The 17,117-nt window shown below is 32.0% G+C and overlaps 2 protein-coding genes and 1 pseudogene across 2 annotated transcripts; all 3 read left to right on the top strand.

Annotated features, from left to right (window-relative positions):
• LOC109330969 (UDP-glycosyltransferase 84B2-like) lies at positions 4,200 to 5,588 on the top strand. The gene has a single exon (XM_019565230.1). The coding sequence runs from the start codon at positions 4,200 to 4,202 to the stop codon at positions 5,586 to 5,588; it is 1,389 nt and encodes a 462-aa protein (XP_019420775.1).
• LOC109330968 lies at positions 7,319 to 10,040 on the top strand (annotated as a pseudogene).
• LOC109331087 (UDP-glycosyltransferase 84B2-like) lies at positions 13,063 to 14,512 on the top strand. Its single transcript, XM_019565361.1, has one exon. It carries the CDS (start codon positions 13,070 to 13,072, stop codon positions 14,456 to 14,458), a length of 1,389 nt encoding a protein of 462 aa, XP_019420906.1. The 5' UTR covers positions 13,063 to 13,069; the 3' UTR covers positions 14,459 to 14,512.

The following is a 17,117-nucleotide window of genomic DNA, read 5'->3' as shown; positions in this document are numbered from 1 at the left end:
TAATTTTCTTTCTTTTTCTTCTTTTCATTTGTAATGTCTATGTGTTGGAGATGTTTGAAATATATTAGTGTATTAGTCTCACATTGCCTATCATTAGAATAAAGTAGAATATCAATGTTATATATTGGACTCAGGTCCCTTGTTGTAATGTGCACCAGATATAAGCACCTAATAGAAACACCTCATGAGTAGGTAGGCCCACGGGTGTACTAGGGTTTGTAATCCTTATTCTCTAATAATATCTTGGTAGCCGCTCAAAGCTCTCGGGGACGTAGGAACGATTGGCCGAACCCATTAACAAATTCTCTTGTTTCTTCTCTTCTATTTATCCTATGTCTTTATTTGATTGTTTGTGGCCAATGCTGACAACGACCGTTTCCGTTGCACCAACAATTCGTATCAGAGCCAATTGGTAGACGTCTCTTAACCTAGACGTCAGGTAATGGCTAAAGAGGGTGAAGGCGTGATGGCTAGACAAGGTGCATCAAAGGTAATGATAAAGATAGAGTAAATGAGTTGAAGGAGAAGGAAACATGGCAGAACTGTGGTGTGGGCGATGTATGTGTTGATCCAGAACCCCATAAGTTCATGTATTGGGTTAGGATCAAGGTGGAGATAAGGACTCATGTGTTGAGTTTAACCTAAAGACACATGCTGACAATATCTCTCTAGATGTTGAGAGAATATTCTCATTTGAGATGAGAAGTGGAATATCCTAATGGCGTGTCTGAGACATCATAGTGAAGGATGTTAATTGTTAGCAGATCCATAAAAGCACAGATGCGCTGACTGACTTTGATGTAGGGTGTAACATGGGCATTGACTTTGATACAGGTTGTAACACGAGCATTGGTAGAGATGTAGAGGTGTGACATGGGCATTGGCTTGGATGTAAAGATGTGACATAAACATTAGCTAGTATTGACGCAAAGGTGTGTGTTGTGGGTATACTCCTTATAGTGGAGTATGATAGTTCTTAAGAACTAGGATTGTCGAAGTAGACAATGGTGGTAGCGGTTGAGGCTTTCCAAGGAAGCTCCAAGGTTCAGTTTGACTGAGTATTGAATAGGACGATTGTTGGTGAACTTTTGTGTAGAGGTTCTAATATATATCGAAAGACTTCCTAGCAATAGGTGGCTAGGCGGCATGTTTCATTTGATGGTGATACGTGAAGCTACAGTACAAGTTTGGAGAGCTAGGCTCTTGGTAACATCATCAAGGATACTCATAAATTTATGTTGTAGGGGAGTAATTAAAGAAAATTAGACATTGAGCAAGGTGGATTCATATATTCGCTAAGGTGGAGATTCTTGTGTAGATTTCCTAAGGACCGATATATTCATCTATTTTAATCAAGGTGAAGATTGTTGGGGATGTTTGAAATATATTAGTGTATGAGTCCCACATTGCCTACATTAGAATAAAGTAGAATATCAATGTTATATATTGGACTCAGGTCCCTTGTTGTAATGTGCACCGGATATAAGCACCTAATAGAAACACCTCATGGGCAGGTAGGCCCATGGGTGTGCTAGGGTTTGTAATCCTTATTCTCTAATAATATCTTGGTAGCCGCTCAGAACTCTCAGGGACGTAGGCACGATTGGTCGAACCCCATTAACAAATTCTCTTGTTTATTCTCGTCTATTTATCCTATGTCTTTATTTGATTGTTTGTGACCAATGCTGACAATGACCGTTTCCGCTGCACCAACAATGTGTAACTTTTAGTACATTTGGTACATTTTTAATAAAATTATTTTGCTCATCAACAAAATTACATGGGCATAGCCAATTATTTCCAATTATTAATTTCTTAATTAATTATTTTTTAATTAATGGTTTTATAATTAAAATCCAATTTTTTGTAATAAATTATTTTTGTAAAAAAGGAAGCCTAATAAATGATTTATTTTCAATCAGTTTAAAATATTCTTATTAGTTTACCAAATGATAGTATCATATTTTTTAATTGTAACATTTATGTATTGTGATTATAAAGTTTTATATATAATGAGCTCATAATTCATTATTCATGTGTATTATTTATAAGTATGAGTCAATGATGATTAAATTTGAACATTCGATATTGCAATATCAAATACTTTTAATTAAAAAGTTTTTTTATTCATGTTTATAAGAATTATATTGAACTCAAACCAATAAAAATTTAGATGTTTTATTATATATTGAGAATGTAATTTTAAGAAAATATATTTTGGAGGTAAAATATTTATTGAGTTCTTCTACAAAAAAAATTCATGTCAAAATTATTGGAGGAAGTGGTTCATGATTTGAACATAGTGAGGGCAACTGCACCATGAATTTGTTTTAAATTTATTATCACTAGTGTGTACGTGCCTGCCGGCGAATATTGTGTGATACTCCATATTCAATTTTATATATTTCATTTTTTTGAATTAAAATGTATTTGTTATGTTTGGTGTACTTTATATGTGTTTATGATAATGTTTAATTTAAGGTGAGATATGTAGTTAATTAATGTATTGGTGGTAGTTGCTTAGGATTATATAGTTTTTTTTGTAAAAATTAAATAATGTTAAGGGCAATATAGGAAATGAAAATTACATCATGAGGGAAGTTATTTCAAGTTTTGGCTTTATATATAGTATAGATATATAGTATAGATATAGATATTATATTCAAACTTTTTTTTTCAAATATTTTTTATCTTATTTAATTTGTGTGGTCCTTCAAAAAATTATAAATAATATATCAAATTGTATATTTGAAACACAATGTTAATTTTCAATATGAATGAAGTTTTATTTTATTTGATCCATGTACATCTAGCTTAGTATTTAGTCAATATTTCAGAAAAATATACTAAATTAAACATAAAATATATAAATTCAGGTTTTATTCACATTATTTGTAACTAGTGTGTACGGGCACTTCGTGCCTATTGGTCAATATTGTATGATACTACGTATTTAATTTTTATATATGTCATTTTTATAATTAGAATATATTTGTTGTATTTGATGTAGTTTATATTATAATTTTTATGTGTTTATGGTAATATCTAGTTTAAGGTGAGAGATGTGGTTAATTAATGTGTTGTTGGTGGTTAATTAGGAATATATGGTTTTCTATAAAAATTAAATAATGTGAAGGGCAAAATAAGAAATGAAAATTATACATGGTGGAAGTTATACCATGTTTTGCCTTTATATATAGTATAGATATAGATTACGAATAGTCGTCTGTAACAGTAAGTATAAAAAAATATGATTTGTGAATTCAACTGATACACCAATGAAGATAAACCATATGTATATATGTCTAATCATGTTCGATACTAATTCTTATACGGTTGGAAGATATATTTTTATCAATGATATAATTGACTCACTAAGAGTGAAAATATGGCTCTGAATCAATTAGAAATTGTACAAACAAACTATTGTTTATGGTGATTCACTGAAAAATCCCCTAGGTTATCTTTCCAATATTTATTAACATATTTATCTTTCTTTCCTTTTCTTCCTTTCGTTTGTAATGCCTATGTGCAACTTTTAGTACATTCAGTAACTTTTTAATAAAATTAATTTTGCTCATCAACAAAATTACATGGGTATAGCCAATTATTTATAATTAATAATTTTTAATTAAATCATTTTTATTAATAAAAATCAATTTATTTCTAATAGATAATTTTTTTAAAAATGGAAGCCTTATAAATGATTTATTTTCAATCAGTTTAAAATATTCTTATTAGTTTACCAAAAGATCCTATCATATTTTTGAAATGATTACATGAATGATTGTAACATAGATGTATTGTGATGGTAAAACTTTAATGTTTTATTATATATTGAGAAGGTAATTTTAAGGAAATATATTTTGGAGGGAAAATAAGTATTGAGTTGTTGTAAACATAGTGAGGGCCACGGCCACCTAGATTTTTTTAAATTTATTATCATAATTGTTTAAAACTTTTTTCAAATATTTTTTACCTTATTTAATTTATGCGGTCCTTCAAAAAGTTAAAGATAATATATCAAGTTCTCTCGCCTACATTCATCATGAACCCTACGGTAGTTCCACAATTTAGAAAATTGTTACAAATAATGACATATATATATATATATATATAAAAGACATGTCTTCCTAACATAGATCACTCATACACCTCACAATAATATTTCTCTCTTATTACCTACTCACCAAGAAAAAATGTCAGAAGAAAAAATAGTAGAAGTTCTAATGGTGTCATTGCCTTTACAAGGCCACCTTAACCCCATGCTAAACCTAGGTAAACACCTTGTCTCAAAGGGTGTTTGTGTTACATTCGCTACTACAGAAGATGATCGCCTACGCATGAACCAAAACCTTCACAACTCAGATATTCAATTTGAGTTCTTCTCCGATGGTCTTAGCTTTGACTTTGATCGTGCAAACAAAATGAGTGAATTAATCAAATCTGTCCATGTTCATGGTTCTAAAAACTTCTCTACTCTTCTAACCCGTCTCACCAAAGTTCATAACTATTCTTGTGTCATTGTAAACCCCTTTGTACCTTTTGCTATAGATGTTATTGCGGACCATAATATTCCTTGTGCAATGTTTTGGATCCAAGCTTCTGCTTTGTATTCCATTTACTATCGCTACTATAAGAATATAGATTCTTTCCCCAATTTGGAGAACCCGAATGAGAAGGTGCACTTGCCTTCGATGCCAATTTTTGATGTTAGAGATCTTCCCCCTTTCATACTCCCTTCATGTCCCCCTCATTTAAGAGTCTATATGAATGATTTATTCCAAGCTATTGATAAAGTAAAATGGGTTTTAGGTACATCATTTTATGAAATTGAGGAAGAGATAGTGAAGTCCATGGATTCACTAAAACCAATTTACCCCATCGGGTCAATGGTTTCACCATTTTTGTTTGGAGAAAAGGAAACTAATGACTTTAAAGTTGATATGTGGAATGTTGAAGATTCATGCATAGAGTGGCTAGATAATAAACCACCTTCCTCAGTTATCTATATATCATTTGGTAGCATAATAGCATTGTCACAAAAGCAGATGAATAATGTTGCTTTGGCTTTAAAGAATAGCAATAAATCATTCTTGTGGGTGATTAGAACACATGGTTCTAATAATTCTAATGCTTCTGATTTGCCACTTGAGTTTTTGGAAGAAACTAAAGGAAGAGGTTTTGTGGTGAAATGGTCTCCTCAAGAGAAGGTTCTAATGCACCCCGCTGTGGCTTGTTTCATAAGTCATTGTGGTTGGAACTCTACGATTGAGAGTTTGGTTACAGGAGTGTCTGTTATTTGTTATCCACATTGGGCTGACCAAAGAACAAATGCTATGCTTATAGAGAATATGTTTCAAAATGGAGTAAATCTAAAATATGATGAAGATCGGGTAGCAAGTACTCAAGAAATTGAGAGGTGTATTAGGGAAGTGATGGAAGGGCCAAGTGCTCTTAAGATAAAAAAGAGAGCAAGGGAAATAAAAGAATTGGCAAGGAAATCATTACAAGAAGGTGGGGCTTCTCGTCAAAATTTAGATAAATTTGTCAACGACTTAACTATAACTGATACAGTCAAGGCTTAAACATTTATATGCTCCTTATTTCATATATAAAATAATGGTATTTAAAGAATACACAAAATAATGGCCTCTAAGGTAGTTTTGTTCTTTATTTTGTAGGAGGAAGTTGTCATAGTATGTAATTTTTTCCAAATTCATCAAAAATAATAACAATAATGTTTGTCTAGTTCCTTATTTTTTTAATAGGTTTATCACTATGATTTGTAAATAATGATAATATTAAAATAAGCATTAAGCCCCAACAGTTTCAAATGGCTACAAAAATTTGAAAAAGGTATAACTTTCACTACACACAAAAAAGTAAAGGATTGAAAATTATGAAAGTGTGATTTTTTTTCATATTCTAAATTTTCAAACCAAGAGAAAATAAGTGATTGGATCAAGTAAAATATATTTGTCTATGATGTAAAGAGATATTCTTAATGAAAATTAATCATTTCCTTGGAGTGAGGACAAAGAACTTTCTTTTATCGTCTGTCGTATGTTTTGAACAACCGCTATACAAATATTATAAATCGCTTGCGACTGCCAAATACTCCTCCTCATCATCATAATGATAAGATGCCATCAGAGAGAGATGAGCATGCTCTTCATTTTTTGGTTTTGAAGTGGAACTTGATTCATTATCCTCCCATGCAATGTAAGTCCGTCTATCAGTCTTCTTTTAGGTTTTGCCTTGAAATGATTCATCTTCAATGTAGGATAATTCTTCTTCATATGACCATATTTTCCATATTCAAAACTGTTGAAGCTTTGATTTGAAGTGGAAACTTCATTGCCTTTGGTGAATCTCTTTGGTTGTCTAGCCTTACCATTTTTATTTATTTTCAGGAATTTACTGAACTTCTTCACCAGCTTGCTCATGTCTTCCATATGCTCCTTTTCTGAATCATCTACTGAGGATTCATACATATCAACTTTAGCTTTGATAGAAATATTCTTTCTCTTCTTCTCTTGCTCTTTATGTTATTCAAGTTGGGTCAATTCCAACTCGTGTTCTTGCAACTTTCCAAAGAGAGCAACCAATGACATCGTAAATAAGCTTTTATTTTCTAAGATGGTTGTCACCTCGGGTTGCTATTATCTTGAAAGTGATCTTAGTACTTTTAAGTTCAAATCACAATTTGACAATATCTTACCAAGTGCAATTAGATGATTTGTAATTTGAGTAAATCTCGTTTGGAGATCTAGTATTTTCACTCCAGGCTTCATACGAAACATTTCATATTCCTAGGAGAGAGTATTCAGTCTTGACCTTTTTATCTCCTCAGTTCCTTCATGTGTAGTCTCTAGAGTATCCCACATTTCTTTAGCAGATTTGCAGTTTGATACTCTAAAGAACTCGTCAATGTCAAGTGTTGAAATGATGATGTTCTTTGCTTTGAGATCATATTGCACTTTCTTTTTATCTTCATCATTCCAAGCGGATTTTGGCTTTACTTAACTTACACTACTAACAACAGTTAAAAGTTTATAAAGTCCTTCCTCAATTGCATTCCATATGTCAAGGTCTTGAGATTTTATAAAGATTCTCCTCCTGATTTTCCAGAACTCATAAAATTCTCCAACAAAGCTTGGAGAACGATTGATGTTGGAACCTTCTCCCATAAATGATCTTGATGTCATCTTCGAAACATGATCAGATTTGAGAATAGACTACTCAAAATAAGTTCTAGTGCCAATTGTTAGTTCAAGATGCCAACTAAGAGGGAGTGAATTAGTTATTGGAAGAAATGACTGATTTTTCTGCTATGTTATCAAAGTATATGTGCATCGGATTGGTTATACATAATTCAACTGAGTAAAGCAAAAGTAATTCACAAGAATAAGGTAGAAGAAGAGTACAATTTTTTTTATATTGGATCACCTTCTTGTCCACTAAATGTTACATTCAATACTCTTGCACACAAGAGATTTTTCACTAGATAATTTTAGTTGTAATTATAAATTCTATCCCTTAGACCCTTGTACCTTACACACTCACAACTTATCTACCCTTGGAAAATTCCCTTTCTAAGTGAACTATTTTCCTCTTCTGAATACACCCTTGTGATTAAAATTTTACAATCAAGATGAAGAATATAACAATGGTAGGATTGCCTTTACAAGTTTGTCACTGCTTTGAACTTACAATCCTTATTCTCACAATACATATACTTAGTATACAACACTCTTAATCTTTGAAAGTTTATAGCAAATTCAATTTAGAAGCAACTTCTGAAAATCTGAAAGTTTAGGAATGAAGTTGCTAACCAATTGCGTAGAATTTTGTTTACTAAGTTGTGAAAGTTTTTGTATGATTGTGTATTTGGTGTATTATGAATTTGGATGTCATAATGCCTTTAAATAGGCTTTCAATCAGCCAAAATGACTTTTCATGAAGAGGAGACATAATTGGAATGAAACCTATTCACTTTGGATTAAAGTTGTTGATTTGAATTTGAAAATTTGGTTTTAAACAACTCTGTATAATCGATTGTCACAAGGTGTAATCGATTGACCAAACGTTTTGTCCAAGGTATAATCGATTAATACATTTAATTAATCGGTTACATCAATCAATTATGCTTTTGTAACTATTTTCTCATTCAAGAAACATGTTACACAGTTCTAGTAACTTGTTATAAACTGCCACATAGTTCAGGTAACATGTTACTCAGCTCAAGTAACTCATCATTAACATTTTTTATTTGCTTTTAGACATTTCCAATTCTTTAAAAATGATTTCGATTTCTTTGAGCATTACTACTAAATATAAATAGTGAGTACAAGGATAGACGTACCTATATGAAGACTTAATCTATAAAAATCTTGAAGTTTGAATCTTTTATGTCTTCATGGTCTTCTTTCTTTTTTTTCTTTTTGCGATTTTAGTGTCTTCATCTTAATCGTGCCAAGGTCAGGAGCTATATTTTCTTTTAAAAAAAAATTATTCATGTTTGTAAGGATTATATTGAACTCATTCATACACCAATCCATATTCATGCCATGGAGCTATATTTTCTTCCTAGAATAGATCATTCATACACCAATCCATAATAATCACAATAATATTTCTCTCTTATTACCTACTTACCAAGAAAAAATGATAGAAGAAAAATAATAGAAGTTCTAATGGTGTCATTGCTTTTTCAAGGCCACTTAAATCCCATGTTAATTCTAGGTAAACACCTTGTTTTAAAGGGTGTTCATGTTACACTCCTTACTACAGAAGATGGTGCCACCACATGAAACATGACTTTCACAGCTCAAAAGTTCAATTTGTGTTCTTCTCCAATGGTCTTAGCCTTGACTTTGATCATGCAAAAAAAGTCGATGAATTAATCATTTCTCTCAACGTTCAAGGTTCTAAAAACTTGTCTACTCTTCTAACCAGTCTCACCAAAGTTTGTAATTGTTCTTGTGTTATTGTCAACCCCTTTGTACCTTTTGCTATAGATGTTATTGCGGACCATGGCATTCCTTGTGCAATGTTTTGGATCCAAGTTTCTGCTTTGTATTCCATTTACTATCGCTACTACAAGAATATAGATTCTTTCCCCAATTTGGAGGACCCGAATGAAAAGGTGAACTTGCCTTCGTTGCCAGTTTTTGATGTTAGAGATCTTCCCTCTTTCATGTTTCCTTCAAGTCCCCCTCATTTCGGAGTTTATATGAATGATTTATTCCAAGCTCTTGATAAAGTAAATGGGTTTTAGGTACATCATTTTATGAAATTGAGGAAGAGATAGTGAAGTCCATGGATTTATTAAAACCAATTTACCCTATAGGACCATCGGTTTCGCCATTTTTGTTGGGAGAAAAGGAAACAAATGACTTTAAGTTGATATGTTGAATGCTGAAGATTCATGCATATAGTGCCTAAATAATAAACCACCTTCCTCAGTTATCTATATATCATTTGGTAGAATAGTAGCATTGTCACAAAAACATATGAATAATTTTGCTACAGCTTTGAAGAATAGCAACAAATCATTCTGGTGGGTGATTAGGTCACATGGTTCTAATAATTCTAATGCTTCTGATTTGCTACTTGAGTTATTAGAAGAAACTAAATGAAGAGGTTTGGTGGTGAAATGGTCTCCTCAAGAGACGGTTCTAATACATCCCGTTGTGGCTTGTTTTACAAGTCATTGTCGATGGAACTCTACTATTAAGAGTTTGGGGACAGGAGTGCATGTTATTTGCTATCCAGATTGGACTGGCCAAAGAACAAATGTTATGCTTATAGAGATCATGTTTCAAAAAGGAGTAAATCTGAAATGTGACGAAGATCGGGTAGCAAGTACTCAAAAAATTGAGAGGTGCATTAGGGAAGTAATGGAAGGGTCTAGTGCTCTGAAGATAAAAAAGAGAGCAATAGAAATAAAAGAATTGACAAGGAAATCATTACATGAAGGTGGGACTTCTCATCAAAATTTATATGTTTTTGTCAACAACTTCACTGTGATATAGTCGAGGCTTAAACATTTATATGTTCCTCATTTCAGACATAAAATAATTGTATTCAAAGAATACACAAAATAATAACCTATAAAGTAGTTTTGTTCTTTATTTTGTAGGAGGAAGTTGTCATAGCATGTAGTTTGTTTCCTAAATGCTTCTGGGGTTTATAGAGTCAAATTAGCATACATGGCGCAATTAGAGTATGACACATCTGCTAGGGACGATTTTCTTAACAGGTGTTGGATTAGTTGTGCTCCGATGAAGGTGTGCTGCTTTGTTTGGAAAACGATGAGAGGGTGCTTGGCTACTAAGGTCGAGCTTCAAAGAAGGCATATTATGGATGGGCTGGAGTTGAATTGTGTTTTTTGCTTGGAGCACATAGAGTCAACTAATCATATTCTTCTAGCTTGTTCATTTCTATCTTCAGTGTGGAAATGATTTTACTCTTGGTTACAGATTACAATTCTTCTACCTAATTCTATTTCAGATATGTTGGTGATGCATGATTCTTTTTATAGAGTTCCAAAAGGTAGAAATTGTTGGAGAATGCTTTGGTTTATTGTGGTATGGTTGATCTGGCTCATGATAAATGACGTAATCATATCGGCTAAAGAGATTAGCTTTACCGAGGTGGTGGATTTGATTCAGATTCGATCTTGGACTTGGTTTTGTTCCACAAATGGTCGTTTTGTTTATGACTTTGCACAGTGGTGCATAGACCCTAGGTCTTGTATATCACATATCAAAAGTGTTGTTTAATTGTGTTCGTTTTTATTTGTATTTGGGTTGGCACCCCTTGTGCCCGATTATTGAATTTTTTCGCCTATCATTGTTTCTCTATTTCCTTATTTTTTGTTTAATAAGGTTATCACTATGATTTATAAATAATGGTAATACTACAATAAGCATTAAGCCCCAACTGTTTCAAATGGCTACAAAAATTTGAAAAGTTTAAAGGTTAGCTACACGCATAAAGCATAAAGTAAAGTATTGAAAATTATGAAAGTGCTATTTTAATTTTCATATTCAAAACTTTTAAACCAAGAGAAAATAACTGATTGGATCAAGTAAAATATATTTGTCTATGATGTAAAGAGATATTCTTGATGAATTCTAATAATTCTAACAAGTACTTATTATTAGAAAGTGTATTGAGTTCATGTTTATAAGAAATATATTGAAATCAAACCCATATTATTTTAGATATTTTATTATATATTGAAAAGTTTTTTTTAAGGACACATTTTGGAGGGAAAGAATGTATAGAATTCCTGCACAAAATATAATGTGTCAAAAGGAACGTAGGAAGCTACTCATGATTCTAATCACTTTTAAATTTACAACAAAGTTATATTTCTCTTTGCATGTATTAAATGAGAAATATAAAAAAACTCATCAATTTCTCTTCCTTCAAATTTTGAAATACTTAGTGGAGTTCAAGACCATTCCAAACGATCTGAACATGATGTCACATCTTTTCTATTAATTTGATATCATGAATATTTAATCCCATTTATTTGTTAATTTCCATTTGATAAATAATATATTGAAGTACAAGATATAAGACCTCTCCAACTAGGGGAATAATGCTATTGTTATCATATGATAAGAAGTATTTAATTACCATTTTTTAATATGTTGAACTATTTAAATTTGACACAAGTCCATCTTATTGGTAGTTGGTAGCTTCAATTATGTAGGATAAGATTTATTTGTAATTTTTTAGATAGTTAAAAGAATTTTGAATACTACGTGCTAGTATTCTAATTTTAGGTGAGCTTGTACAATATTGTATATTTGAAACACAATGTTAATTTTCAATATGAATGAAGTTTTATTTTATTTGATTCATGTATTTATTTTATTGTACATCTAGCTTAGTATTTAGTCAATATTTCAGAAAAATATACTAAATTAAACATAAAATATATAAATTCAAGTTTTATTCACATTATTCGTAATTACAAATAGTCTTCTGTAATAAAAAAATATTATTTGTGAATTCAACTGATACCAATGAAGATAAACCACATGTATATATGTCTAATCATGTTGGATACTAATTTTTACACGGTTGGAAGATATATTTTTATCAAGGATACAATTGACTCACTAAGAGTGAAAATATGGCTTAGGTTATCTTTTGAATATTTATTAACATATTTATCTTTCTTTTCTTCCTTTTGTTTGTAATGTCCATGTGCCACTTTTAGTACATTCAGTAACTTTTTAATAAAATTATTTTGCTCATCAACAAAATTACATGAATATAGCCAATTATTTATAATTAATAATTTTGTAGTTAATTTTTTAATAAAAATCAATTTATTTCTAATAAATTATTTTTTAAAAATGGAAGCCTAATAAATGATTTATTTTCAATCAGTTTAAAATATTCTTATTAGTTTACCAAATGATAGTATCATATTTTTGAAAAGATTACACGAATGATTGTAACATATATGTATTGTGATTATAAAACTTTAGATGTTTTATTATATATTGATAAGGTAATTTTAAGGAAATATATTTTGGAGAGAAAATATGTATTGACTTCTTGTAAACATAGTGAGGGCATGGGTACACATATGATGTCTCATACTTTATGTCACTCTATGTCCTATGTACATGTGATTGGTCAGAAAAAATATATTTAAGTTAAAATTTAATTATTAAATATTTTCTGACCAATCATAAGCTCATGATACATAGAGTGACACAAAGTGTGGAACAACAGATGTGCTCCTGATAACAACTGCCACCTAGAGTTTTATAAATTTATTATCATAATTGTTGAAAACTTTTTTCAAATATTTTTTACCTTATTTAATTTGTGCGGTCCTTCAAAAAGTTATAGATAATATATCAAGTTTTCTCGCCTACATTCATATGAACCCTCCAGTAATTCCACAATTTAGAAAATTGTTACAAGTAATGACATATATATAAGACATGTCTTTCTAGGATAGATCACTCATACACCAATCCATAGTAATCACAATAATATTTCTCCTCTATTACCTACTCACCAAGAAAAAATGTCAGAAGAAAAACTAGTAGAAGTTCTAATGGTGTCATTACCTTTTCAAGGCCAACTTAACCCCATGTTAAACCTAGGTAAACACCTTGTCTCAAAGGGTGTTCGTGTTACACTCGCTACTACAGAAGATGGTCGCCAACGCATGAAACAGAACCTTCACAACTCAAATGTTCAATTTGAGTTCTTCTCCGATGGTCTTAGCCTTGACTTTGATCGTGCAAACAAAATCAATGAATTAATCAATTCTCTCCATGTTAAAGGTTCTAAAATCTTCTCCACTCTTCTAACCAGACTCACCAAAGTTCATAACTATTCTTGTGTCATTGTCAACCCCTTTGTACCTTTTGCTATAGATGTTATTGCAGACCATGGCATTCCTTGTGCAATGCTTTGGATCCAAGCTTCTGCTTTGTATTCCATATACTATCGCTACTACAAGAATATAGATTCTTTCCCCAATTTGGAGGACCCGAATGAGAAGGTGCAGTTGCCTTCGTTGCCTGTTTTTTATGTTAGAGATCTTCCTTCTTTCATGCTTCCTTTAAGTCGCCCTCATTTCGGAGTTTATATGAATGATTTATTCCAAGCTCTTGATAAAGTAAAATGTGTTTTAGGTACATCGTTTTATGAAATTGAGGAAGAGATAGTGAAGTCCATGGATTCACTAAAACCAATTTATCCTATCGGACCTTCGGTTTCACCATTTTTATTGGGAGAAAAGGAAACTAATGACTTTAAAGCTGATATGTGGAATGCTGAAGATTCATGCATAGAGTGGCTAGATAATAAACAACCTTCCTCAGTTATCTATATATCATTTGGTAGCATAACAGTATTGTCACAAAAGCAGATGAATAATTTTGCTTCGGCTTTGAAGAATAGCAATAAATCATTCTTGTGGGTGATTAGAACACATGGTTCTAATAATTCTGATGCTTCTTATTTGCCACTTGAGTTTTTGGAAGAAACTAAAGGAAGAGGTTTGGTGGTGAAATGGTCTCCTCAAGAGAAGGTTCTGATGCACCCCGCTGTGGCTTGTTTCATAAGTCATTGTGGGTGGAACTCTACGATTGAAAGTTTTGTTACAGGAGTGCCAATTATTTGTTATCCAGATTGGACTGACCAAAGAACAAATGCTATACTTATAGATAATATGTTTCAAAATGGAGTAAATCTGAAATGTGATGAAGATAGGGTAGCAAGTACTCAAGAAATTGAGAGGTGTATTAGAGAAGTTATGGAAGGGCCAAGTTCTCTTAAGATAAAAAAGAGAGCAATGGAAATAAAGGAATTGGCTAGGAAATCATTACAAGAAGGTGGGACTTCTCATCAAAATTTAGATAAATTTTTCAACGACTTCATTGTAAGTGATACAGTCAAGGCTTAAACATTTATATGTTCCTCATTTCAGATATAAAATAATGGTATTTAAAGAATACACAAAATAATGGCCTCTAAGGTAGTTTTGTTCTTTATTTTGTAGGAGGAAGTTGTCATAGCTTGTAGTTTATTTCCAAATTCATCAAAAATAAGAACAATCTTGCCTCTATAGTTCCTTAATTATTGTTTAATAAGGTTATCACTAGGATTTCAAAATAGTGATAATATTAAAATAAGCATTGAACATTTCTGTATAAAAATGATTACAAGAAGCGAGACATAATTCTAATCACTTTTAAATTTCCTATATTTTTTCTTTGTGTGCATTAAATGATTCGAAAGTGATCGATACCAATAATAATCATGAAGCATGCAGTAATTTACAATTATCATTAATTTTTCTTCCTCCAATTTTTGTAATGCATAGTAAAGTTGACGACAATTTCAAGTGATCTCAGATTAATTACATCTATATATTTTGGAAAGAGAATAAGAGAGAGAAAGTTAGAGAGAGATGCTTTGGTAGGGTTTCATTATTTGTTTTCTGGTCTCCAATAATCCTCATCATTATGAATCAAGCAACAACATTCGTCCCTTGGAATTTCCTAACAGATTCTGAGAATCTGGTCCTTCAACCTCCAACAATCTTTGAACAAAATAATTTTTTTTTTTTTTGCAAGCAGTGAAGTAGGTTTGTGAGATCTCAATATCTCAACTTTCTCAACCTTGCATCAAAGGTGATGTAATAGCAATAAAAATCCCTGAGGAGGAATATCGGGCATGGATTAAAAGGTGCAAAAATCACCTTCATGGAAGACTGGTTTTAGATAAAGGAGACAACCCAATGAAGTTCACATATCTGAAAATGAAACTCGGCTCTTTATGAACATGGTGGGTAAGTGGAACATGGTTTCTTTAGGGAAAGGCTTCTATGAGTTCTCATTTTCCTCTATAGAAGACATGAGAAGGGTTTGCGCTATAGGCTCTTGGAGTCTCAAACCAGGGTTCCTTAAACTTTTCCTTTGGACTCTGGATTTCAATCCGAGTATTCAAAAGCAAACGCATAGTCAATGCTGGGTGAGAATTCTCGGTCTGCCACAAGAATACTGGAGTCCAAGAATCATATTCTCAATTGCTGGAGGTGTTGGAACACCCATATCTTTAGATGATGCTACTCATAATATATCTTTCGGGCATTTTGCTAAGGTTCTAGTGGAGATTAATCTGAAAGCTGATATGCCTGAGCAGATACTGGTGGAACGAGAAGGCTTTGCATTTTTTGTGGGGATTGAATATGAAAATATACATGAATTCTACTCAGGATGTAACATTATCAGTCTTCTAAAATCTCAATGTAGAAGAATTAAGAAAGTGCTTCACGAGGAGAAAGTTAAAACAAAAGCTAGAAAAGATGTCATCCAAGACAAGGAACCAAAGATGAGCAAAGACAATGACTTCTTCATTGAGTTGGATATTGATAATAGGAGTGATATTAATTTAGTAACTCTAGAGAATTTCAATGTGACAATTTTGTGGTTCAGGAATTTGAAGAAATTACTAGCACCAATGCTGCAAATGATATGAGAATTTTTGGTCGATTATAGGCAGAGGACAAGGAAGAAGAGGAAGAAATTTACATTGTTATTCTAACCAAAATCTCAAAAAAAGAGATTGAAGAAGAAAAAGTCATCTGAAAAAGTTCATAATACCCGAAAGGGTGGATCCATAAGCCTTGCTTAATGAAAGTCATGTACTGGAATTGCAGGGGTTTGAGCAATTTCAAGACTAGGTTAGTTTTGAAGAACTTTTGCCTTAATAATAAGCCTGATATTTTGTTTATAGCTGAGCCTGTGGTGGATCTGAAATCTATCAAGACTTCTTTTTGGAATAGCTTAGGTCTCTTCATCTTTGCTCTTAATGACAAAGGGACTCAATTTCCCTCTTTGTGGGGTGCTTGTAAATTTGGTCTGTCTCCTACAACTATGGTCATAACATCCCAACTAATATCTTTCTCTCTTAAAATAGAAAATAAAAGCATAAATTTTTGTGTTGTTAATGCTCATACTCATTATATGAACAGAAGACAGCTTTGGCTTGATGTCTAGAATTTAATTGTGGCCAACTCTGGTCCTTGGTGTTGCTTGGGCGATTTCAATGTTGTCTTGGGGGCTAATGAGTGCAGGGGAGCTAGACTTCCTTCTAGATTATCTTGTGAAGATTTCAAAAATTTCTCTGATTGTGCAAACCTGGTTCACATAAATACTAGATGGGTTGATTTCACATGGTCCAATAAAAGAAGTGGTCTTGCCTTAACTGAGAAGAGATTAGACAGAAGCATGTGTAATGATGATTGGATCAACACTTGGAATATGGTTAGATGTTGTACTCTTCCTAGAATTGCTTCAGATTATCACCCTATATTGTTTTGATCCTCAAATAATGATGTTAGCATAGTGTCTCCTTTTACATTCCAGAAAATGTGGCATGAGCATCCTGACATATTAAAATCTAAATGGTCCAAGATATTAAAAATGGTAATTAGTTCTAATCTTCTTATAGCAGTTGGGGTCAATTATACCTTATATTTCAACATTTCTCTTTAGCAAATGACTATACAAATCTATTTACTATTTAACAAAAAAAAATCATTATCACGTCATCTAAGA

This window comes from Lupinus angustifolius, chromosome LG17, assembly GCF_001865875.1.
Source record: "Lupinus angustifolius cultivar Tanjil chromosome LG17, LupAngTanjil_v1.0, whole genome shotgun sequence".
Classification (NCBI taxonomy): domain Eukaryota; kingdom Viridiplantae; phylum Streptophyta; class Magnoliopsida; order Fabales; family Fabaceae; genus Lupinus; species Lupinus angustifolius.
This window is presented reverse-complemented; position numbering and strand designations above follow the sequence as displayed.

Coding starts and splice junctions, on each gene's coding strand:
- LOC109330969 (XM_019565230.1), top strand. CDS start 4,200: ATGTCAGAAGAAAAAATAGTAGAAGTTCTAATGGTGTCATTGCCTTTA.
- LOC109331087 (XM_019565361.1), top strand. CDS start 13,070: ATGTCAGAAGAAAAACTAGTAGAAGTTCTAATGGTGTCATTACCTTTT.